Source organism: Halichoerus grypus, chromosome 13, assembly GCF_964656455.1.
Source record: "Halichoerus grypus chromosome 13, mHalGry1.hap1.1, whole genome shotgun sequence".
Lineage (NCBI taxonomy): Eukaryota > Metazoa > Chordata > Mammalia > Carnivora > Phocidae > Halichoerus > Halichoerus grypus.
Genome location: NC_135724.1, coordinates 94,987,894 through 95,000,381, shown reverse-complemented (window position 1 = coordinate 95,000,381; position 12,488 = coordinate 94,987,894). Strand labels below are relative to the sequence as shown.

At 64.0% G+C, this 12,488-nt stretch overlaps 1 protein-coding gene across 11 annotated transcripts in view; it reads right to left on the bottom strand.

The window, feature by feature from the left end:
* The window catches only part of FBRSL1 (fibrosin like 1), an 86,878-nt gene that overhangs the window by 56,334 nt on the left and 18,056 nt on the right, over positions 1-12,488 (bottom strand). The window contains exon 3 of one of the 11 annotated variants that reach the window (XM_036075365.2): positions 9,417-12,036. The exons of the other annotated variants lie outside the window; for them this stretch is intronic. Within the exon in view, the coding sequence (XP_035931258.2) occupies positions 10,774-12,036 (1,263 nt within the window). The 3' untranslated portion in view covers positions 9,417-10,773. Of the gene's footprint in view, positions 1-9,416; positions 12,037-12,488 lie in introns of those variants that run through there. 11 annotated transcript variants of the gene reach the window in all.

Genomic DNA, 12,488 nt, shown 5'->3' with positions numbered 1-12,488 from the left:
CCCAGGTGCTAGGGCCCAAGGGAGGCCCAGGCCTCAGCACCACCCTCCTTCTCTGAGGCAGGCCAAGGGCAGGATCCTGGCCCCACTCCAGGCACGAGCCCCCACATCACAGGCCTGTGGGACCCCTGCCTCCCGTGCTCTGTCCTGCTCAGCTGAGCGCTGACCAGCGTGGACTCTTCTGACTGTCCCTGAGTCTCAGCTTCCTCACCTCTGCAATGGGGATGCCCACTGAGTCCCTCACATGTGACGGGGCGCGCGCGCACGTGTGTGTGCGTGTGTGAGATGTGCGAGATGCGGTGTGTGCACGTGTGTGCGTGTGCGCGAGATGCGGTTGTCTCTTGAGCCCCGGGCCGGCACCGAGAAGCCACCAGGTGTCACTGTTGTCACCTGCAGGCTCGCCCTGCTCTGGACCCCACATCCGACCTCCCCCAAAGTGGAGACAACTGGGGCCTGGGGGACCTTCCTTGCTGCCTTGCTGGGGGAAGCCTCTGTAAGAAACCCAGAACTAGAGTCCAGTGCTTCTCAAAGTGGGGTCCCTGGGCCAGCAGCATCAGCAGCACCCAGGAACTTGTTAGGAACACAAATCTGCATTTTCAGGACCCACCCCAGGCTTCCTGAATTTGAAACCCAAACCATGTGCCATCAGGCCCTCTGGGAGATTCTGCTGTGGCTCAGTTCAGATCCATGGTTTTGATCATTAGTAATCACCCCCATGAGCCCCACACTCGCTGCTAGGGGACAGCAGCTCAGCTTGAGCCCAGGGCACGGTCCCTGCCCCCGGAGCGAGACCCAGAGAAACTGCAGGGACGGGAAAAGACCAGTGCAGGACTGCCATGTACAGTTGTGAAGACTGATCACTGCATAAGTTTACCCGGTAAGAGGAGAGGGGATGGAGGGGCTAAACTACAACCCACACACAGCTGAAACTGGAAGAGGGAGGATGCCACATTCCACTTCACACACACATAAACAGGCTGTCTCCTCTCTGAGCTGGGCCCCAGAAAGGATGCCTCAGCCTGACTCCTCAGTGGTACCCTGCAGGAGGGGCAGGCTGGGGTCTGTCACCCTTCTCGGGGGACCAGTTTTGGCTCTGAAAGCCCCATTTCCCAGAAAATCCTGTAAAACTAAGTCTTGAGTCATGGGAACCACCCCAATCCCAGACACAATGGGATGGCTGGTCACCTACTTCTGTCCCCAGGCCAGGACCCCAAACAGCCCAAGCTGGGGTTTGGCTATCCTGTAGCGTGCCTGCTTCCCTAGCTGCTCAGAAATGTTGCGGGCCAGCTATGCCGGGGTGGGGTGAGGGATGGCACATCTCTGCTTCCAGCTGGAGCTGGAGAGATGAGAGCAGTCTCTGGGCCTTCAAGTCCATCTACACATCGATCCACCCAGCCATCCAGCCATCCAGCCACCCACCATCCATCCATCCATCCACCCACCCACTTACCCATTCATCCATCCACCCACCCACTCACCCATTCATCCACCCACCCACTTACCCATTCATCCATCCACCCACCCACTCACCCATTCATCCACCCACCCACTTACCCATTCATCCATCCACCCACCCACTCACCCATTCATCCATCCACCCACCCACTCACCCATTCATCCACCCACCCACCCACCCATCCATCCATCCACCCACCCACTCACCCATTCATCCACCCACCCACCCACCCATCCATCCATCCACCCACCCACTCACCCATTCATCCATCCACCCACCCACTCACCCATTCATCCATCCACCCACCCATCCATCCATCCATCCACCCACCCACTTACCCATTCATCCATCCACCCACCCACTCACCCATTCATCCATCCACCCCCCCATCCATCCATCCATCCATCCAACCACCCACTTACCCATTCATCCATCCACACACCCACTCACCCATTCATCCACCCACCAACCCATCCATCCATCCACCCACCCACCCATCCATCTACCCATTAGTCCATCCCCACCCCTCACCTACCCATCAACATCCCCATCCATCTACCCGTCCACCTATCTATCCACCCACTCATCCATCCACCCACTCATCCACCCATCCCCCCACCCACCCACTCATCCATCCATCTACCCATCTGTCTACCCACCCACCCATCCACCCACCCATTCATCCACCTGTCCATCCATCTACCCATCCACTCATCCATCTACCCATCTGCCTGTCCACCGGCCCACTCATCCATCCATCCACTCATCCATCCATCCACTCATCCATCCATCCCCTCATGCATCCATCCACCTGTCCATCCACCCATCCACCTGTCCATCCACCCACCCATCTATCCATCCATCCACCCATCAGTCAGTCCTTCTCCTACCAATCCATCAATGGGCCCATCCACCCACCCATCCACCCACCTACCTACCCATCCATCCATCCACACATCATTCCATCCACCCACCCACCTGTCCACCTGCCCATCCACCATCCATCCACCATCCACTCACCTACCCAATGCTTACAGGGTGCCTACGAACTGGCTCTGTTCTGGGCAGCGAACACAACAGACACACATTCCCATCCTCCTGAAGCCTACAAAGAAGGGATGGGCACAGGTTGGCGGGCAGCCACAAGTACCAAGACACCAGCAGGGCTGCCAGGGAGGGCTTCACTGAGAAGGGGACGGTTCTGAAAGGTGTGTGGCAAGTCAGCAGACTAACAGCAAGAGTGGAGAATGGCACCACAGAGAAAGATGGGCTCCCTGGGGAGGGAGGGGAACCCTAACATGGAGTGTCTGTAGCTTCTGCAGTGTGAATACACCATAGCTGGGTTCAGCTGCCAACAGTCTGAAAACCGGCTTGGACAGTCTTGGCACAATCGGCTTCTGCAAGGTGGCATGCCAGCAGAGTGTGCTCTCAGCCTGGTGGGGCTGGGACTTTGCCTTCTGACTGAGCGGTATGTAGAAATAGGGCACTGCCCTCCATCTGGCAGGGCCCGGTTATGGCTCTCAGAAAGAGGGGGAGAGAACAATCCCCTTGGGCTAGCATGACCGGGCAGTGCCATCAGACCATGGGGTTAGGGACACCACTCTCAGACTGGGGCATACCAGGAAAAACCTGGGGTTCTGAGCTCTCTGGCAGTAACAGCAAGGCCATGGCAACTTGCCCATGAAGACAACCCTCCCAAGACACCACCCCAAATATCCATCCTTCCCTGACCTCCCCCCCAACAGGGCCCTCCAGCCCAGGCTCCACTGCACATCCCAGGAGGAAGTATCTATCTCCTGGGCTGGCTGCCAAGCACATGAGGCCAGACAGGCAACACGTGGTTCCACTTGGCAATCAGGCCACAGGGGTGGGAGGTGCTGGGGGTGAGGGGAGTGGGTGGCCAGTCCGGAGGATCCTGCTAAGAACGGGCCCAGGAGGTGGGACCCAGCAGTGCCTCTGGGCAGACAGGACTGCCCATGCCTGGTATGCCCCTCGCTCCCTGGACCTCAGTGTCCCAGGTCAGGGCTGTAAACCTACAGCTCAGCCCAGGAAACCCCTTCACGTGTCTCCAGGCCTGGTTGTCCCCCGGGATCCCCTACTACTTGCTCTTCCCACCAGCAACAGGTACCCGGTTCCCTGGGGCTCAGGGGGGCCTTCTGACCCCGCAGAACCTGCACCTCCTCCCACCAGGCACGTGCGGCCACCACCCTCCCCACGGCACATGACAGCGGGGAACGTGGCACAAGACCGCTCCCGTGCCTGAACCCATGTCCGGCAGAGGCCTGTGCGCGAGGCCCTCCCAGGGTGAGCCTGGCTAAGGCTGCCTCAGGGAGCCCCAGTCCTGGGCAAGGCCACAGAGCAAGGCCGGCCCCGGGGGGGAGCCCTTCATGCAGACAGCACAAATACTTGGGCAGGCAGGAGCATGAGACAAAGCCCCTCCCCCCCCCCCCAGGCTGCGTGCACAGCCTCTGGGCTCTGTTGTGTGCGCTCAACACCCCTCTTAGAATGTGAAAAACGGGTCATAGCTAAGCTTGGGTGTTTCAGGCTGGCGTCCCCCAACTGATGGCAGCATCCATTGGTGAGGTGTGGTCGTGCAGCCCGCTGAGACTCATGCCGGGAGTTCTTGGGCTGCACATGGGGTCAAATGCAACCCACTGTGAGGAGATCCTGGTGCCCCCACTCCCCTGGGCTAGCTAACACCTACGCAGGCTTTGGGCTTGGGCCCTGCTTCTTCCAGAAATCCCTCCCGATGCTCTGTCCACTCCTGCATCGACCAGGCTGGGTGAGGGACCGTCCAGGACCCCGGGGCCCCAGGCGTCCCTCTAAAAGTGAAGCAGGATCACCGTCTGGCGTGTCTGTCCCTGACGACCCGGCACAGGGCCCGGCACAGTGAAGGGGGCTCAGGCGGTGCGAGCGTCTCCACGGACAGTCTGGCACCGAGGCGCAAACTGCGGCTCTCCAAGGCTGGCCATCCCTCCCACTGCTCCCTGCTCTCCCACGGAGACTTGGACGGCTCAATGGGTGGATGGTGGAAGACGGACGGGTGCGTAGGATGCACCACAGATCACGAGCGATGCTGTTGGGGCCACCACCCGAGAAGACGCGTGGCCAGCAGGCTCTGGGGGGCACAAGCTGTGGGTGAGCCCTGTCTGTGCTTGGTGTGGCCCCCCTTGCTAGAGGGACAAGATAAGCCGCCGTGTCCGGCCCCCAGAATCCTATCAGAGTGGGCTGACGCAGGGCCCTCGGGGCTCCACCCGGCCTCCGTCACCTGCTCGGTCGGTGGAGACCTGATTCAAGCCACCCACAACCTCCTTGTGCCTGCAGAAGCCTCCCGCTCGGCGGCTGCCCGTCACCGCCAGCACTAGTTCTTAAAGACGCATCAGTTCATGCCCTGCGCTGCTCCCAGCTCCCAGCGGCGCCTGGGCCGGAGGCCCCCCGCCCTGAGTGCCAGGCACTCAGCCGCCCCCCGCCCCTCATCTACAGAGAGAGCCCCTTCTCCCTTCGGAGGCAGGCCCGCGGGCACCTCCACATCCCTCCACAGTTTCACACCTGTCTTCCCCACGGGAATGCAAGCTTCATGAAGGTAGGGACGGTCTTCTGTCTCGTTCCCTGCTGCATCCCGGGGCCCAGACGGGCAGTGACAGGACGCTCGTGCGGAATGGTGAGCGCTTCCCTCTGAGGCGGGGCTGTGAGGACCTGGCAGGCCAGGGGGGCTGGGGGGCTGGGGGGCTGCAGGGGCCTGACACCCTGCATCCCAGCTCTCCTCCACCCTCCCAACAGTGCCTGCGCTCAAGCCACCCAGGTCCTGCAGGGCCTGGCTCTCGGTTCCCGTGAGCGAGCGCCCGTCTGGGGTGGGAGCTCAGCACTGGCAGCAGCCGCATCCCAGCACCCGAGACCCAGCCTGCTGCTGGGGAAGCCGCCTGGGAGGGGGCCCGAGAGGTCCAGACACCGTTCTGTGAGTGGGAGAACTAGGGCCGTCCCATGACAGCCGCGGAGACGCACCCAGCACTGGGCACAGCCGTGTGAGAAGCATGCGGACGCCCCACCTGACGGACAAGGAAACGGGCCTGAAGGGAGGAGACGTGGGGTCTGAGCCCCCAGTGTGCTCGGCCCAGCCCAGCTGGGGGGGACAGCAGCGCGACCCTGGAAGCCCCATGCGCCGACCCGGAGCTGCAACCTGGTGTGGGAAGGAGTCGGGGAGGGGCAACTATCTGTGCAAGCAGTTGCCGCCGCTCTGAGACTGCACTCAGTTCACGCGCTCACCCACAAGCCTGAGGGCGGAGCGACAGGACCCCGCTCACAGCGGGAAAAGCAGGCCCTGAGGGGCCGAGTCAGCTGCCCAAGGTCACACAGCAGGCCAGAGCCAGAGGCCCCCGCCAGGACACCCAGTAGTGGTGGACACTGGTGTGCACCAGTGTGGTGAGCAGCACCGACGGCCACCGTGCGGCCTCCGGAGCTGTGCCACGACCCCCACCCGCCTCCCCCAGCACCTGCCTCTGCCAGGCCCAGGGTCACACGGCCTGGCCGTGAGCGCACACAGCTGCACGGGGCGCAAGGCACCTGGAGAGGGAAGCCGAGGGTTGTCAGCCAGAAGGAAGGCACGTCGGGACAGGAGGGGGACTCAGGTCACCAGGAATCGGGGCTCTACTGAGGGCAGAGGGGGAGGACATGCTCAAATGGGCTCCGTAGAGGAACCTCGCTCCCTGCAGACGGCAGGGGGACAGAGCCCGGGAGGCCAGCCGCTGCCACCGCCACCGCCTTCCAGGGAAGGGTCGAGGGCAAGGACACAGGCCACAGGAACGGAGCTGCCTGGGCGGGAACACTGGCCCACCCAGCACCCCGGCAGTCGGGGCAGTCGGGTGAAAGTGCCTCCCGGGTGTGGCCAGTGGGCTCCAGGCGAGGCTGGCGCTCACCCCGGGGGCCTGGGCGGCGGGAGGCCGGCCTTCTGGCAGGGCCGTGAGACCCTGGTGACTGGCGTGGAGACATGCACGTCACAGAGCTAACTTCCTCAACGGACATGGGCCCACTCGGGTCGTCGGCTTCGTCTCGGTCTGTGGGGTCAGACCGTATTTTCCCCGCAGCCTGCGCACCTCCCCTCGGCGGGCGACTCCCCGTGCCTGTCCAGGCCCCTGCGGCGCGGCCTCCTCCCTCTCGGGCCGACCCTGGTCACTGGGGGACCTTTATCCCTCATCCGTGCAGCCGGGGCTCTGCGTCGCTGGTGCTTTCAAAGGAACAGCTTCAGGCCTTGCCCGTGCTCCACCGTTTCCTGGTTCATTCACGCCCAGTCTTGTCTGCGTCCTTCCTTCCACCCTCTCCAGCCCCTGGCGGTCACTGGCCTCAGACCTGTCTCCTCCTCCAGCACGAGCACCGGGGTGTGACTCTGAGCGCAGACGATGAACTCTGATGGCCACTTCCTCTGAATTCTTTTCTAATGAAATCTCATTTGGAGAGACATTTAGAAGGTGGAAGCCAAGGACTGGCCTTGCGTGGGGGTGGGGAGCAGGGAAAGGCGGTTGCCTGTTTCCGGCGCATCACCTGGGCAGCGGGGGGAGGCTTAGAGCTGATGTCTCCTGGCCGGTTCGTGGTCGGCGACAGGGACTGTGGCACCAGAGGGGAGCTTCTGGGCTGACGCGCTCAGCTCTGCGGGCCAGTGGGGATTCAAACCGCAGGCTGGCTGAGCGTGAGCAATGAGCCATCCAGCAAGGGCCACGAGTGTGAGAAGAGACTCACGGAGACAGGTCACTGTGGACCCTCCACACCCCACAGGCTGGAAGCCGCGTGCTTACGGAGCATGTGAATGGGCGGGTCTGAATGAAGAAGAGCAAGATACACACCACCTTCCTTCCACTTGCTGTAAGGAGAGGGACAAATGTCCCACCGATACCACTCTGAACACAGGAGGTTATATGTTAATCTTGTCTCCTGTTCTTGAATTTCAACGTTGACCATGAGATGTTCACAACCGTGTGGCTCTCAGCACAAGCCCATCACACAGCTGTGAGACTCCATCTGCGGGCTCAAAACCCCAGCCCTGGGGCTGGGTTCTTGCCAAATCGCCCAGGCAAAGCGGACGGTGGGACATGGACACCGCTTTCCTTAAAGCCCCCTGGTTCTGGCAAACTGCGTGGATGTATGGTGGTCACTGCAGCCTCTGGCCAGGCCAGGAGGGCTGGCCCGTTTCTCTGCGCAGCTAAGCTACGGTGCAGCCTGGATGCGCGCTGGCCCCTCTAACTCAGCAAGCGTCTGCAAGAACAGAGCTCCATGGGGCAGGGCTGGTCCACATGGGTCAGGGTGCCTCTTCCGTGCCCGGAGCGGCCCCTGGTAACAGAGGTGCTGGCGAAATCCTCGGTCAGCAAGTGGTGGGGCAGTCCAGGGGCTCCCCCGCCCTGGGGCTTCCACAAGAGGGCAGGACTTGTCAGGACTGCCCTGGCGTTCACCCGAGCTGGAAGCCTGCTCCTGGAGAACCGCCATCTCGTCAGAAGCACACACAGACACGCACACGCACGCAGGCGACATGCACCTCCCAGGAATCCTGGGCAGGGTGTCCCAGACGAGCGCTGGGTGAGGCCCGCATAGGCTGTCCCCGTGCTCAGGGCCCTCCCCTCCCAGGGCTATCTCACCTTCCACCAGGTGCACCCTGAGGGGCCTCCTTCCTCCCCGCAAACAGCCACACCCACCATCATTGCCCTTGCTCCTCGCCGGGCTAGCAGGGACCTGGCATGGTCTCCTCCTCCAGGCCCCATCCGCAGACAGGGAGGTGGAGGCAGGGGGCTTACGCAGGGCGGGCTGTAGGGCTTGAAGGGAGACCCCAGCAGAGCACTGCACCCAGGCTCCCGTCTCCATCCAAGGGGTCCCCTGGAGCAACCCTGGGCCCCCCTCAGACTCACAGCACCCCCAAGGACTCAACCCAGCCCCAATCTTCAGACCAAGCTACCCCCATTCTCCCCACGACGGGGCAGGCCACACCCCACCCCTCTGGCCTTGGGGCCACGTAAGCTGCCAGGGCCCAAACCTCTACCCCCAGGCCACGCAGGGCCCCTACAACTGTGTCCTTTGGCCAGCAAGGTGGTTCATGACGTTGGAATGAGCCACCAACATTTCAAAATCTCCAAATCCACAAAAAACCCCACATTACCAGCCGCTCTCAGAAACCCCCAAGATCTGGCCACACAGGACCCTCGTCCCCTCATGGCAATGAGGGTGGCAGCGGCCCCCGGGACGTGGCACATGTGGTCTGGCCCCCCGATAGCAAGTGGGTGCCTCCCCTCAGGCTCCTGTCACTTTGAACCCAAGGCCAGCTGTGACCCCAGGGGACCCCTCTGGGCTCAGATGTCTCGGCAAGGAAGCAGGCAAGGAACAGTGGGGGCCCATGGGCACCATGGGGCTCGATCCCGGTGGGGCCATTCCGGAGGGGGAAGGGGGGGGCCCGGCACGGGGGGCTGCAGTCTCCCACCCTCTCCCGCTGACCGGCGCCCTGTCAATTCTGTCTCCCCCACATGGGCACTCAAGTGCCAGGGCCACACTCCCAGAGCAGAAGGGCCTAGAAATGCAGCGCCAGTCCACACCTGCCTGGCCGGCCCGCGCACCTGCACAGGACCCAGAAGGCAGAGATCCCAGCACTGCCGCCCTCGGGTCGGGAGGAGGGAGGGGACAGTGGGCACAGCCGGAGCCCATCGCAAGTCTCAGAGGTGCGTCCTGCAGCACCCAGAGAGGCCCCTTCCCGAGCAGCGGCTCCGAGGGACACGGCAGGATGGTCTGCTGGGTGACTACGGCGAGCGCGGCCCCCCGAACGCACACCACAGCATGGTGAGCCGTGTCCGGGCCGTGCACCCCTCCCTGGGCGCCCCCTCCCCGGCTGCTTTCCCGATGCTCGGCAGGAATGCAGCGAACAGGCGGCAAGTCCAGATGTGCAGAAAACCACTTGTCGGAATAAATCACTTCATGTATGACACACACTCGCTGATGCTGTCATAAAAATAATGGCACGGCACTTTTTATTTTCTTTAATCGGAAAAATAAGCCCCGCGTTTCTGGGAGACCCTGGTGAGGACCAGATGCCTGTGAGCCCTGCTGTGGGCGTTGGGCGGCCCCCACACCCAGCCAGTGGGGACCCCAGAGGGCCAGTGTCCTCATGAGCAAATGGGGTGGGCGGGGGGGGCACCTCCAAGCCTCCACGAACAGGGTCAGCACTGGAGTGGCCATCACGGCTCAGTGACACTAGGCACACAAAGGGCTGCCGGGAGCCCAGCCAGGGCACCCCCAAGTGGCTGATGCGGCTGTCCAGAAGGGGCTGCAGCCCCCTTCTCCAGAGACCCTCAAATTCTGGAGGGTCAGAGCTGAGCTCTTGCCTTATGCCCAGGACTCCAGGAGCACCAGTGTGGGACTGCCCTGAGCCAGGGGTCTGGGGTGAGGAACGGGCGACCCCTGAGCACGGGTCTGGGATGGGCGGAGGGCAGAAAAAGCCCTGTAGTGTGAGGTCTGTCCCGACAGGGAATGTCCTGGGGGGCCAACAGCTGGAAAGCTGCACGGGCTGAGTGGGAGGCCAGGAGGAGGCATTCCAAGAATGGCCCCGGCCCTCCTGGTCCAGAGCTGGGGGGACGGGAGACTCTGCATCCACTTCAGTGCCTAGCCACTGGGGTGGAGGCAGAGTTGGGGGGGTGGGGGGGGATACCCTCCTGTCACCAGCAGCTCCTACTTGGCCACAGACAGCCCTGAGTGCCCCGTGTCCCCTCCCTGCCTTCACAGAACCCTGGAGATGCACACACATCCTCGCCCTTCGCCTGAGGGGAGGTGAGCGGGACCTGCGGCCTGGCTCCAGCTGGGCCCACATTCTGCCTCGGGGCACGGAACGCACACTGGCAAATGGGTTAGGGCCCAAGGAGCGCGAGGCCTGCACTGGCACCCCCCACAACCCGTGTGCACACACACCACATGCACGCACCCACACCCGGGCTGGGCGTGCACAGGCTCTGACAAGGACACGTGGGCACTTCCGAGGCACAGAGAGACACTGAGGAACGCCTCCAACAAGCCCGAGCCCTTGGGGGCGGCCGTGTCCACTCTCCTAGGAGCGTGCGCATCCCAAAGTAGCGGGCACGACGGGGGCAGGCACGGCAGGGAGGTGGGAAGATGCTGGGGGTCCTCTCCTCTCTTCCTGGTGCAGGTGGGCCTCAGCCTGGTAGCGGCCCTGCAGGGGCTGCCTCTGCTGAGCCTCAGTTTCCAACCGCAAACAGCCCGGCCTGTCTGGAGAAGGCCTCTGGCCAGGCTGGCAGCACATCTGCCCAGCACAGCCACACCCAGGGTGGCCTAGAAAACGGGCATCAGGCTCCAGGACTCACAGACGGGGCCTGGCGGGCCACCGCAGGGGTGGAAGATCGAGTCCGTCGTGACCTCAGGGGCCTGCAGGGACGGCCCAGTGCCAGGAGTGAGAGCTGCGGCTGATGGGCCCGAACCAATTCCAGCAGTGACCGCCGTGGCTGGCTCGGGGGCCCCAGGAGGGGCCGACGGGGCGGGGCTGGCCGGCCCAGGAGCGACGGGCGCTCAGGGATGGGGAGTAACGGCTGGGGTTTGCAGGGCTGGCTGGGACCCAGAAGGGACTGCAGGGGCTGGCAGGGCTGCTCGGGGCCCAGGAGTGGCCGCTTTCGTCGGCAGGGCTGTTCTGGGCCCAGGAGTGGCCGCTTGGGCGGGTGAGGCTGTTCTGGGCCCAGGAGTGGCCGCTTCTGTTGGCATGGCTGTCCAGGGCCCAGCAGTGAAGGTTTTGGGGGGCCAGGGTGCTCTGGGGCTTCTACTAATTGCTGGGGCTGACTGAGGCCCAGCAGTGACCCCTGGGGGCAGCTGGGCTGGCCCAGAAGGGACCTCCGGGGCTGGCAAGGGGCTAAGAGAGTGCGCCGGGGGCAGCAGCACTGGCCTGAAAGTGAGCTGGCGGGTCGGCGGCGTGGACGCAGCAGGAGGAGTGACTGCGGGGGCCGGCACCGCTGTCCTGAGGATGCCCTGCTGGGCTGGCCACGGAGACAGGGGGCCACCCATGACCGCACGGGCCAGCAGCGGTGCCAGAGGGCCAGCAGAGAGCGCAGGGGCCGGCAGAGGTGGCATGGGGCCAGGAGGGAGCGCAGGGGCCGGCAGCGGTGCCAGGGGGCCAGCAGGGAGCGCAGGGGCCGGCAGCGCGGCCAGGGGGCCAGCAGGGAGCGCAGGCGTCGGCAGCGCGGCCTAGGGCCTAGGAGCGCCCAACGTGGCCGGCAGGGCTGAGCCAGGAGTGACTGCTGGGGCCGGCAGGGCTGCTCTGGGGCTGGAAGCAGCCGCTGAGGCCGGCAGGGCTGACCTGGGCCCAGAAGTGACCGCCGGGGCTGGCAGGGCTGTCTTGGGCCCAGAAGTGACCGCTGGGGCCAGCTGCGCTGACCCGGGAGTGGCCGCTGGGGCTGGCAGGGCTGCCCGGGGTCCGGGAGAGCCCGACGGGGCTGGCAGCGCTGACACGGGGCTGGGAGTGACCCCTGGGGCTGGCTGGGCTGGAGCTGCTGCTGGCGCTGGGCCGGGCCGTTCTGGTCCCAGTGGTTGGCTGGGAGCGGCCCCCCTTCTGGGGAGCACACCTGCATGGAAGAAAGAGCACGTGTCCACCTGGGCAGGTGTGCCTGCAGACCCCCCAACCAGCCCGGGCCCCTGAGACATGCTGCCCCCTCACCAGCAGCCCAATCCCCAAGGGAGCTGAAAGTGGAGTGTGACACACCAAGAAGAACCCCTCTCTGAAAAGAAGGCGCGTACCAGTGAGTCCCTGAGGAGGAAGCAGCTGCAGGGCTGAGCCGGCACCTGGGAGAGGGCCCCCCAGTCCCAGTCTCCCCACCCTACCCAGCTGGGCTCTGGTGACAGCAAGGACGGCCCCTCCCACCAAGGGCCCGTCTCCCAGCTGCTGTGGAGGGAGGCCCCTGGGCGGGGCTGCTCCCTGCACCGGGGCCCGACCACGAGTCACGTGACACCCCCCCTCACAGATACGCTGTACCCTACAGAAGATCAGCAGATGGAGAACACCCAGTGCTGAGCCCGT